The following is a 13,567-nucleotide window of genomic DNA, read 5'->3' as shown; positions in this document are numbered from 1 at the left end:
AAATATGCTTTTGGTAAAAAAAACCATAATTTTTTAGGTATCAGCTAAAACTTGTGTTCATTTTACCTACAAAAGTAGTTTTTATAACAATAGGTTTTTGCTTAAAGTAATTTAAGTTTAGCAAAACAAACTTATAACGAGTATTTTTTTTTTTTTGACATTTTAATTATTTCTTAAAATTATAGTTTTAGCTAGAGTTTTATAGTCATAAAAGCTTGATTTCATTTGATGATAAGAAAAATAAACATGAGTTGCTACTTTGTATACACAAAGCTATTTAAGCTATACAATAAAGTCTGGTTAATTAAAAAAAACAACAAGTTCAATAAAATATTGCTTTATTTGAATTTTAACACGCACAGCATGTAGATTATATTTCAGTTTACATTTTAATAATTTAGTCTCTAAAACAAGACATAGAACAATAGTTAGCAGCATCAAAATAGAAAAGAGCTTACTTTTCATAAAAATTTTAAAAGCTATAATCAGATAAACAAGAAACGGTTTTTTATACTTAGTTAAAGTATTTTATTTCAAAAATATGTATAACAATTTTACTATTTTTATATTTAAAAATAATAAGTAGTGTGTATCGTAGTTTTTTACCTTAGCAACTGAATATTAGTACTTCGTTATCAAAATTATAACCAAGTTAAATTCTTACAAGAACTTTAACAGCAAAAAAAAGTTACAAGCATTTAAAATCACAGCGTTCCGTTACCTGCTATTGCAGCGCAAAAACCATAAAAGTCCGAATCAACTTTGTTAGATTGACTACTGCACCCATATACTAGTAAGTTTGAAGTTTAAAAAATGAAGAACACTAGACTAATTAGTTTTAGCAATAACTGTATGCATATTTTAAAACAAAAGCTTGTTTTCGTAGTTATTATAAACTTAAGCAAAGATTTTAGTTTATAAATTAAATGAAAAAAAAAAGCTTAAATTGTCTAAAACACCTAGCATGAGTCTATATTGGATAAGGATACTTATGCAAATATTCTAAAGCTTCTTTTTTCATTAAAAGCGACATAGTTTTACTGTTTTCAAGGTTCTTCCAAGTTTTGTGTTCGTTGTTGAGCGCCAGCCTGCACAAGTGTTTGAGGCTGGCGCGGTGGTATATTTTTATTGGAAACGAAGCTCTTTTCTCTGAATCGCGGCAAAACTCTGAGTCGCACTTGTCCAGTATGCTAGATGACGAGCCAGACGACGAAGTGGTTGTTTTCAAGTCTCCGTTTGAGGGAGCTGATGAGGTCTCCTCCACCTTGTCGGAGTGGCTCAGCACGCTCTTGACGAGACTGAACAGGTTCGATTGCATGGCGCCGTGCAGGAAGCAGCAGGTGTCGGTGGGAAAATTTTCGGCGTTGGAAGCCGTGAAACGGATCCGCATCGAGTTGATCCCCTTCTTCACTCTGATGGACAGCGTGACTGGACATCTGAAAAATGTGAAAGTTTCCATCGCAGCTGTTTATTTAGTTCACACGCATTTGTGAATAAAAACACTCAATCAAGTAATGCGAGGTTAAAACAAGTTTAGGTGTTTTCTATTATAGTCTAGCTAGATTTGAAAAAATATTAAACAATAATGAATTTCAAAGAACTCTTTATAAGCATTGTTTATACGATGCTAAGAATGGAAAACCACTAAACAAAGTACATATTTTCTTTATTACTAATATTATATATGTTTTAAGAAGTATTTTATTATAATCTACTTTTTTTGCTCAAACTTTGAAAATGTAGTTTATTAAAAATATAAAAGTAAAATAAATAAAACATTTGTTAAATATCTATCCAAATGTTTTTTTTCGTAAAACTAGTTTATTATAACTTATTATAGTATATTATGAAGTATTTTTTATAATTTATTTTTTTTGCTCAAACTTTGAAAACGTAATTGATTAAAAATATAAAAGAAAAAAATAAAACATTTTATAAAAATCTATCCAAATGTTTTTGTTTTTCGTAAAACTAGTTTTATTTAACTGCACGCTTTCCGAAAATAGTTTCGTGCCAAATTATGAGAAGTACAGTTTCTACGAAACATAACAAGCTGAAGATAAATTTCTCAGTAGTAAAACTAAGCAAAGTAAAAGATATGTATCTTATTATCTTTAAATGGTTTTTAGATAAAATACTGTAACTAAGAATTTTAGCATAATTAAATTGTTTAAAAACGATTATACTTAGAAATTTAATCGGAACATACTTAAGAAAATTTCAATAGTAGTTTTGTATAGACTTCTTTTAAAGTTCTTTTTATACTTAATTCTGTTTTAGTTTAAGCATGGTTACAAAGGTGCACGACTGTTCAAATTCTGGCAATTCATATCTTAATATTTCTGAGCTATTAGTAGTTATCTCTTTGAATCATTATTAGATCAGATATTTCCCGGTGTAATGCTAATCAAAATATAAAACAACAGTTATAACATTATAGTTTATTAGTTGTTGAGTACTTTCAACCAAGGCTTGTCAAAAATGTCAATTAGTAACTAAAACTGAATTAAAAGTATATTGAAGTCAAAACGTTAGAAAGTTTATAAATTATATAATGACGTAATAATTTAATATAAAATTAGTATTAAATTGTCTTATATTAATATTATATGTTTTGATGTTTTAAAAACTATTTTCGATTCTATTTGAATAAGGTTTTTATGTTAGTACTGTTAACCTCATTCAGCAAAACTTTTTTAACTGATTATAGTTTTGAAAGAATAAATTATAATATTTTTTAACAGTAAAAGGTATTTTTTAGTTAATTCTCATCTTATAATTTTACACTCGATTTATGTTAATGTCCTTTTTTATTTTATAATCATTTTACGATTTGATTTCAATAAAATATAATTTCAGTTTAATTCACTAAGAGACAGTTTTAATACGCCTTATTTAAAGTACTAAACAACAAGTAAATAATATTGAAATATGTGTTGTTATATTTTTTGAATAATAAGATTTTATTAAAAAATATTTTACAGTCATAATCTTATTAATTGAACTTACATTATTACTTTTCAATCTAATAATTTGAACCGGAATTTAAGTATGGCGAGATAAGTTTCAAAACTTACTAAAATGCTATGTTTAAAAGTAAATAATAATATGTTTTATGTGGCTTTTTCGTTTTATAAATATTTTTAAAAAAATATTTTTTACCATTTTAATCTTATTATTTAGACATACAAAATAAATTTTATATATTTATTTTAATGTTATTTTCTGAATTATGGCCCTTTAATTTTTATTTTAAGAATTCAAATTGCTTGAGTTTAAATTTTTATGTAACCTGGTTGCAAAAGGAAAACCGTAAAACGTAAAAAATAGTAATACTTTTAAATTAAGCACTATGTAATTATGTATAGAATACTTATTTCAAAAATACACCAAAGTTGTATTCCATAAAGAACAAAATACTAACTTGAGCTATTTAATTTTATAATTAACAAGAGAGTTGTTTCGCTACTGCAACAAAATTAATTGTAGTTGAGAAAAAATATTTATGCGATCATGTCAGTTATCAGAAATGTGTTTATACCAAAAACTAACGAGTTTTGCCTGCTGTTCCTCACTATGAAGCTTCCCGTTTTCTTGTGTCTCAGCATTTCCGACCCGTTGTCCATCGTACACCCGCCCCAGTACCACAGACTCTGTCCGATCTCCTCGAAAGCCTGACCGTACAGCGCGAACTTGACGGCGTCGGCTATCGAGGGGACCAGCAGCTTCTCGCCCGCGAAAACTTCGCCCGGAAACACGTCATAATGGCTGGGCTCCCCCGTCTTCCGTACCACGTACTTGCACACGGAGTAGACGGCCAGCTTGTTGTACGCGTCCCTGGGCATTTCCAGCTTGCAGAAAACTCTGCTGTACCCGGATCGGTTGCGACATCCGCCACACCATAGTATCTTGCTGTTGGGTTCTATTTTTATGTTTTTGTCTCTCATTATATCTTTTTGGGAGTAACGGTTGCCATCAGAGCTGATGAAGTTGTTCGATAGAAAATCTGGAAAAATGGAACGTAACCTTAGTAAACTTAGTTTATAGGTATGATCATTAATGTCCGTTTTTATCTAAAAAAATAAAAAGTACGTAAACTGATTACTGAACAAAGCAATCTAAAAAAAAAATATAAACTTAAAACCAACTTACTTGAATCAGCAATTTTTATTCTTCTAGTTATGGGATTTCCATCGTCATTTAAAACATCGCTTATTTTGATTTCAATGTATGGAAACTTCGAATCGGTGTTAAGCGAGTAAATATTTCTAACAGAACTTTCTACTACACTGTTTTTAATGCGCTTGCATTCGGGCTGCACTGGGCTTTTCTCAAAGTTAAGGCTCGTTTCTTTTTTATTTCTTGAACTTTTCTTCAAAATAATACAGCTTTCAACTAAGTCCATCCTCATATCAAGGTCATCAAAGGAACAATCGAAGCCTCGATTTTCGTTTCCGTAAAATTTCGACGGATTGATAAAACTGGGTCTAGCTTCTGTGATAAGTGAAGTCAACACTTCATCTTTGTCATCCTGCAAAAATAAATTACGATTATAACTTGCTTTTATTTTAATAATGCGATTGTAAGTTTACAATAAACCCATTGACAGTATTTTCACAATTGCTGATAAACAAGCAAAAAAAACAAAAAGCAAAATCAAAAAATTGGCTGAAAAAAGCTGCTCTGAAGCGCGCCTCTCTTTTCCTCAATTACACCTTATTGCGCTACTACAATTTCTGGGAAACACGTTTTCTGAGAAGAGAGAATTTGCTGACGTAACGCTCATTTTTAACAGCGGTTTACAAGAATATGATGATTTTGTCAAACTAATAGCTGTTGCGGCTTTTTGTTAATAACTACTAATCTGAATGCATTTGATTTGTTTTTTATTTCAAAATTAAAACTTTTTTTTTAAGTTGTTTAGGCTTATAAAAGTTATAAGAAATACAAGTTTTTCTAAAAATTTCACTAATGCACTTTGCATATTTTTTTGAATTTATTGTAAGTGTCGCCTTTAAAAACAAACGCGTATAAAATAATTTGCAAGCTTACAAAACAAAATTATTGTAAAAAATACAATATTGCTTCTACTGTCTTGAAAATTAACAAATAACAAGTTTTAACTTTTGTTTTAATTTCGTTTACTTTATAATTTAGTTATTTTTAATTGTGTGTTTATAATTTCAGCCGTTTATCGCTTGATGATATTTCAATAAACAAAAGTACTAGTGAAACGAAAACGTGTTATTTGTTCATTTTCAAGACAGTAGAAGCAATATTGTACTTTTATAATAATTTTGTTTTACTTATTCATTATTATTTACTGTCTGAACAAAGAAGTTCTCATTATCTTGGACACTGGAAATAAAAAACGGTTTAATATTGCAAGCTTGGTATAAATCTTAGTTATAAAATACAGTGATAGTTATAAATTATTTTATGATAGTATTTTTCCACAAATCTTTTTTATTACAGTTTTTATACCTTTTTTACAAACAAATATTTATAGTAAACTTTTATATTTTGTTTGTTATTCTTAAACCTTAAAATATTCAAACATACCTTTTTTTACAACTATTATAATAGCTGTTATGTAGATTTTCTAAAAAAATCTACTATTTCAATGAACTTTTTTTTATTTTTTAACTTCAGCCTAAAATTTTGAATAAATTTAGAGATTATAACTATAACTTCTAAAAATGTCAATTATTTTCGTAAATTGAATTCAAAAGTATAACTTATGTATACATATTTACTTTGTTTTTTTTTTACATTTTATAAAGTATCTGTTTTCAAATCTTTTTACCTTTATTGGTTACATTAAACATTTTTAGTTTTCTTTTTATTTCATTTTAATTACAGATATAATATGCAAATAAATGAGAAAGTCAATGATTTTTTTAAATTATGGTTATTAAAAGGTTATAAATTGCTTTATAAGAGGCTAGACAACGTTTAGTTTATAAAAATTTAAAAAAAGCTTAACTATAATGTAATAATTGTTTAAAAAAATTAACATGATATTGTTGAAGAATTGAAACTTTTGTTGCGTAAAAACTAGATATCTTGAAAACATTATTAGTTTCACAAATATCGTTTTTAATAGCGTAGTACTTAAAACTTATCAAAATAAAGTTTTGTAAATGCTTTTATAAATGAGCTAGTGTAAGTAATAACTATATTTTTATATTGTTATCAAAAAAGTAGTTATAAACAATTATAATTTTACTTTTTTTAGAAATTAAACAGCGAAAAAAAGTAAATAGTTTGTACTATTTAAAGATACTTTAATTTTCGTTTACTTAGCAGAAATTTTATAATTAGTAGCCCTCTTAATAATTAATCTCCCCTCTACTAATTTTTGCCCATTGGTAGTTAAGATTACATCCAATGGAGCTATATCGCCCACTTTAGGAGCCCCGATTTAAATTTAAAAGCTGAGTATTCATAGTTACCTTACCACTAGGCTCTTTTTATTAAATTAAACTGTTTATTACTATGTAAAGAGATCTTTTTTATGAAACAATCTTTAAATTTTTGGTAAGAAAACTGTTTTAAATGTTAGAACAAAGTATTTTTAACTTGCCTGCTTGTCTGTTCCAAAGACTTCAGAAGCTTTCTCTACAATGCTACGAGCAGAGAACTTAGTTTTGTCCTGCCTCGTAGTTTTGTTTCCATAGTCGTATTTTTTACTGTTCCATTTTGTTTTAGTTGCAGGACTCTGCGAAACAGGGTCGGAAGTTTGCTCTTCAGCAAGCAAGTTGAGCTTCGATGACATTTCAGTAGAGCCTTGTGTCCACCATGAGTGAAACTTCATTAGACAACCGTGAGTACAAAATCAATAAAAAATTAAACCTGGTGTTTAACAATAATTTGAAACCAAAATGTTACACGCATTCACATAAGAATAACTTATAATTATCAAAAACTCGTAAAAAAATTAAATTTCGAGTATTTTATTCAAAGTTGATTAGCATTGAAATTGTTAGAATTATTTTAGATGAGAACTTACATGTGATTATACATATTAGTAATAAAAAGTTTGAAAAACAGTAATTGTTTGAAAAAAGAGTTACTTATGAAAGAAACTTTTAATACAATCGTGAAATTTTTAGATTAAAACCTTTAATAGTTTTTAAAGGGAAAATTAAACAAGCATACACGTACATTTGTTTAAAATTATTGTTTTACATTTACTCTATTTACATAAAACAAAATCATTGCGCAAGTAAAATTTTAAAAATAGATCTAAAACTGCTAAAAATTCTAATCTAATTATATAGTAAATTACTTGTAAACATAAGTCAGACACGAACAATGTAATAATGAGAAAATACTATATGAGAAAGGTCATACTGAATTACCGGCTAACATAAGTTTAATTTTCTAACAAAAACTAAAATTCTTGTAAACACTTTTTAAGAAGAACATACAATTAACAAAAGTTTTTTTTATACAACTATAACTTTTTGAAATAACTTAGAACTCTTGAGTATTAGTTTTACTGAGACTTTAGTTAGATTTTTTCAATAAAAAAACAAGTTTAAAAAATGAATACTTTTTATCAGTTTTCACAATTAAAAAGGAAAGTCGGTATTTTAAATACCTTAGTAAATAATGATTTTTTACAATACATAGTAATCTCTAAAAGTAGTAAAGATTTAAAACTTAAATCAAAACCATACTGTTAAAAAATAACTGATCAAACTTAAACAAAAACTCAGCATTGTATCATAGTTCTTATTATTCATCTGTTTTAGAGTAAAAACTTTTTCAATTCTCAAAATCCTTTGGTAGCTATCAGTAAATCGATTAAGTGATTAACATTACTGTTACTGAAATACTTTACAGTAAATTTCAAAACGTAACCTCACCTACTTACTAAGAGCTAGCATGTAAACATTGTTGTGAAATGGATATGCAGTTCTGATAAACGTACAAATACTTTGTTTGATGTTTAGTCAAGCTTCAAAATTCTGAGAAACACAAACGCATCTATTCAAACATGTTTATGATGCTAGAGAATTATTTTTGCAAATATGATAAATCAATATTAGCTTAACAAATTAAAACTTTTCAAAATAGTTTTTGTTTTGAAAGATAAAAGAAAACTGAGTTTTAAAATAACTCAAAATTTATATACAAATTAATGAAAAACTTAATTTAACACAACAAACTTTCCTAAGTAAAACGCTTTGACTAAAATGAAACAATTGAAAAACTACAATACTTTAACTTATATAGTTTAGGTCAGCTTAATAAGTATAAAGCCTAATTGAATTTGCAAAGTAAAAACAATAAACTGATAAACCTTTTGTCTAGCTACAACTAAAATAACGAGGCTTAAGCTGCATTAGCAAAGTCTGGTTCAGCGACTTTGTCTGAGCCAGTCATAACACCAAACAAACTGAGCTACTGTGAGTTTGAAGCAACCAATTAAAAAAACGAGAGAAGAGAAAAAAGGCGAGAGGCGAAAGCAAAGAGAGTAGAGGCGGTCAGAAAACAAAGAGCAATTCGGCATAAAAAAAGTTACGGGAAAAGGTGAGCAAGAAAGAAAGTTCGTGTAAGTGTAAGACAAAAACTAATCTCCCAAGGTATCAAAACTAATCTGCCAAGGCATCAAATCTTCTGTCAGGGGTTGAAAGTAGTTAACTGTTGTGCATACTCTAGCGACCAAACGTTGATGACGAAAACAAAATACATGCGGCCTAAAGTACTGATTGCAAGAAAAATTTTCATTGCTGTATTAAACATACAAACAGCTCTTTTTTAGGTTTACGGGAACTCGACAATTTTTCTTATTAAATTGCCTTCATGTTTGTTTAGTTGCTCGTCGTCGTTTGTTGTTTTTTTGAATAATTTATATTTATTTTAATGCCATTTTTTGTCTTTGTTTTATTTATTTTTATTTTTTAGTTGAACAATTAAATTTTTTGATTATAAATTATTTTTTCGATGTTTTTATTAACAAAATTAAATTCAAATAAGTAATAAACCTCCCAATATTCCTCGTGGTCGATTCTGTCTTGCAACGACATGCAATCAATTATTAAATATGTTGTTTGGTATATGGGTATATTTAGATTGTGAACATGTAATAATTGATTGCATGTCGTTGCAAGACAGAATCGACCACGAGGAATATTGGGAGGTTTATTACTTATTTGAATTTAATATTGTTAATATGTATCGTTTGGTATATGGGTATATTTAGATTGTGAACATGTAATAATTGATTGCATGTCGTTGCAAGACAGAATCGACCACGAGGAATATTGGGAGGTTTATTACTTATTTGAATTTAATATTGTTAATATGTATCGTTTGGTATATGTTTATTTAGATTGTGAACATGTAATAATTGATTGCATGTCGTTGCAAGACAGGATCGACATATTGCAACAACAATTTTTCAACATATTGCGATTTCAATCTAATCAGTTCATTGTAATTTTTTATGGTGTACCTATTTGACTGAACAAATGTTGTTTACTAAATAGTTGCAATTACCTATGTTTCTATTTGATTGCATATGCAGATTTCTAGTAGTTTTTCATAATTCTTTATCTATATAATCAATTTCATTGGTTACTTTACTAGTCCACTTAATAAAAGAAATTTTTTAGGGATATATTTTATTTCTAAGCTTATTTATAAGCTTTAAGAAAGTGATAAAAGTATAGTAAATAAGATAAACAAAGAAGCAAAAGAAATTGTTACTAATCTTAAACTTGAAAAGAAAATAACAAGCCACCTACCAAACAAACACTGATCAAAAGACCACAAAGTAGACTTTAACAATAACCCAAAAACCAGACTAATAAATCCATGTTACTCTGACATAGAACAGATAAGTAAAGTTATAATAGACAAAATCAACAACAGCTTAAGAAAAACAAACCAATATAACCAATGGAAAAGTTAACAAGAAGTAATCAAATGGTACAAAAATCTAGAAATGCACAAATACAAACTAATGAAATTTGACATAGAAAACTTTTATCCATCAATAACAGAAAGACTACTAAAAGATGCTCTAAAACTTGCCAACAAAACCGCATAAATAACAACATAAGAAAAAAAGATTATCCTTAACGCAACAAAATCTGTTTTATATAACTAAGAATAAGTATGGCTAAAAATAAAAAATAACAGAAAACTAACTTTTTGATATTACAATGGGTGGAAAATACGGGGGCAGAAATAAGTGAGTTAATTGGGCTATACATTTTACAGGGACTAAAAAATATTTTACCAAACTTAATAATAGGATTTAATAGAGACGACGTACTAATAGCTGTAGAATAGAAATTAAGCAATGTAGAAATAGAAAAAATTAAGAAAAAAAGCACAATATACCAAAAGCATAAGCATAAATTTGATTACAGAAAACCCCTCTTGGAAGATTGACTACTTATATCTTAATTTCAACCTACTGAACCATACATTCTAACGATAAAGAAAAGACAACAACAAAACAAATTATATATATTCAAAATCAAACCACCCACCAACCATACTCAAACAAATCCCAAAAATGATAGAGATCAAACTTTCTAAAAATTCAAGTAACAAAAACCTGTTTAACAACATTAAAAATAATAATAAAAAGACTATAATGATGCTTAAAAGATAAACGGATACAATTATGAAATTAACTATACAGAAGAATGCAAAAACAAAACTAGAAATAAAAAAAGAAAAATTATATGTTTCAATCCCCCATATTGCAAATCTGCAAAAACAAACATAAGTAAAAAGTTTCTAAAAATAATAAACAAACATTTTGGAGAAAAAAGTAAGTTAAAAAAGTATTTAAACAAAAACTGTATAAAATTAAGCTACAGCTGCATGACAAACATTGAAACAATAATAAAAAACCACAACAAAAAACTAATAAACAACAGTAAAATAAACAAAGATGAATCATGTAATTGCAGAAAGAAACAAACATGCCCCCTGGAAGGAGGAGAATGTAGGGTAGAAAATCTAATTTACCAGGCAACAATAAAAACAGAACATTCAACAAAAAATACATTGGACTAAATGCCAATCAGCTAAAGAAACGTATAGCAACACACAATTAGTAGCGAACTAAACTACCACCAGTACTAACAAGCAACTGAACTTTCAAAACTAATACACAAATTAAAAAATGAAAACAACCACTACAATTTAACTTGGAAATTACTAATAAGGGAAAAAAATCTAAACCAAAACAATAACATGCATATTGTGCTTAAAAGAAGCTTTATTAATACTTGAATCTGATACAAGTTACATCAACAAAAGAACGGAACTAATGAACTCATGCAGACACAGTAACAAATTTTTATTAACAAACTGGAAAGCAGATAAAAGTTAAATCAGACTATAATACTAGTACAAAATAGGTTTTTGACTTTTTCATTGAGTTTTGTTGATATTTGGTTTAAATTAAATTTTTAGATAGTTCTTAATTCAATTTAGATACATTTTTAGATTTTTTTAAATAGTTCTTAAATCCGTTTAAATTTTGACTGTTACATTAACTTAATACAAATTAGATTTTGAAATTTTCAGTGACTTTGAGTTTTGTTAATGTTTTGTTGATACTAGGCTTAAAATTTCAATTTTAGATAGTTTTTAATTCCTTTTAGATATATTTCTAGGTATAAATATCTTTAAACTTTTTTTAAAAGCTCTTAACTCAGTTGATTTATTTTGACTCACTATATTAATTAAATTCAATTCGTTTTAAAATTAGTACTAATTTTACCTAATTATACACTAATAAGCTTGAATTTTCGAATATGTAACATTTTAGGTTCTTATTTAGATTTTCATGCATGAATAAGTTTTTAAATAACATTACAGATAAAAGCAACATGTTATGTGCAGTTAACTATATTATTTTACTTGATAAGGTCGCAATTTTTTGTCACCGAAACCTGATTGTAAATAAAGTATTTAATATGCACATATTTATTTAAGTCTATTATTGTAAAAAATTTCCCAAACTTAATTATAATGTAACTTTAAATTATTTCAACAAAATGTTTAAAAAAGAATTACACAGCACACTAACAATTTTTTTTCAACTTGTAAGTGTTTATTTATAAAATTTGAGTAAGGGTATTAATAGTGTAGTAAATTTCAAAAAAAAAAAAACAAGATTAATTAACTAGATTAATTGAATAAATTAACAGATAGTAACTGTAACTAGTTTAGTATTATTTTCTATATAATAAACTTTAAACTATAAATTTGAGTCTAAAGCTACAAATATTGTTACTTTTAAGTATATTTTTGTTTATAATAAAACAGTATGAATTTTTTTTTTTTTTTGATGAAATTAATGTCAAAGTAGTAACTTTATTACGATTACATTTAAGAAAATAGTTATCACAGCTTTAATAGTTATCACAGAACATGATTAGTGTTTAACTTAACTACCTTAAAAGTTACAAGTTAAAAAGATAACTTTATTAAAAACTATGTTCTTTTACGTTCTAACTTACCTAGTTTTCAAAAAAAAATTATATCTAAACATTTATTTTCATCGTTTTAGACAACAGAGAATTTCTCAAAGCTCTTAAAGGAGTTCCTAGCACTGATACCTCGCACTTCTGAGTATCGAAACTGATTATGAAAGTAGGAATATTGAGTGTAAAGGATAATCATAGAATTGTTAAGCAGCTCACTTTTCTTAAGTAATGTCTAAACCGACCGTCTTCGTGTTTTTTCTTCTTTATATGTTTCCAAGCGCACAGTGCTGATAAACTTGTTTTTCGCAGTAATGCGTTTACTCGGAAAAGCAGGCGATGCTTTAAAGGTAAACATTTTGGCGAAAAAACACATACTATTATTGCAAGACTCGCTCGACAATGTTTACTTATGCTCTGACAAAGATGTTAGTGCTTGATAGATAATGCAATTAAAACTGAAAAAAAAATAGTGCAAGCTAGTCTTGTAACTATGTAGAACTAAATGGTAATGTTAATTTGACATTTCGTTTTAATTTTTGAAAAAAATATATTACTTAAAACATTTCTAGTCTTTGTATTTGTTATTATACTGTAGAAATATGTTTTAGCAAATACTATAAGTAATTAATCATTTTTTAAACTTTTTTATCAATTAGTGTTTAACTCTCTTATGTTTTCTTAATTTCCTGTGTATTCAATAACGATATTAAAGCTTAGAAATGTAATGTTTTTGTTTTATTTTCTACTTTTGACTCTCAAAACATGCTTTCAAAATCCATACTTAAGTTTTACCTTGTCTTTTATTGAAAACTGGTTTTAAGCAGTATAAAATCATTAAGGTAATACCTTTGTCTCCAAAATTACAATTAAAACTACAATAAATTACACAGTAAATGCACAAAATGATAATCATTTCTTAAGAATAAGCTTTGCAGTTTGATAAACCGTTTAACGGTGAAACCGGTAAATGCCAAAACAACTAATAAGTGTTTTTATGTTTTATTGTGTTCATTTTAAATTAATTACTTTGTTAAATCTGTTTTATCTTAATATATAATAAGAAAGTAAACCATAAAATAAAGATAATTTTATTAAGCTTA

The 13,567-nt window shown here is 27.0% G+C and overlaps 1 protein-coding gene across 1 annotated transcript; it reads right to left on the bottom strand.

Annotated features, from left to right (window-relative positions):
• Positions 1–433: 433 nt before the first annotated feature.
• LOC145829594 (uncharacterized) lies at positions 434–6,848 on the bottom strand. The gene is made up of 4 exons (XM_082937434.1): positions 6,587–6,848; positions 4,153–4,531; positions 3,553–4,006; positions 434–1,436 (listed from the first exon to the last, which is right to left on the bottom strand). The coding sequence occupies exons 1-4, from the start codon at positions 6,815–6,817 to the stop codon at positions 971–973; spliced, it is 1,530 nt and encodes a 509-aa protein (XP_082793560.1). The 5' UTR covers positions 6,818–6,848; the 3' UTR covers positions 434–970.
• Positions 6,849–13,567: the final 6,719 nt, after the last annotated feature.

Source organism: Thalia democratica, chromosome 2 (genome assembly GCF_965202585.1).
Source record: "Thalia democratica chromosome 2, ktThaDemo2.hap1.1, whole genome shotgun sequence".
Classification (NCBI taxonomy): Eukaryota; Metazoa; Chordata; class Thaliacea; order Salpida; family Salpidae; genus Thalia; species Thalia democratica.
Note: the sequence above shows the minus strand (reverse complement) of the source record. Positions and strands in the feature narration are given on the sequence as shown.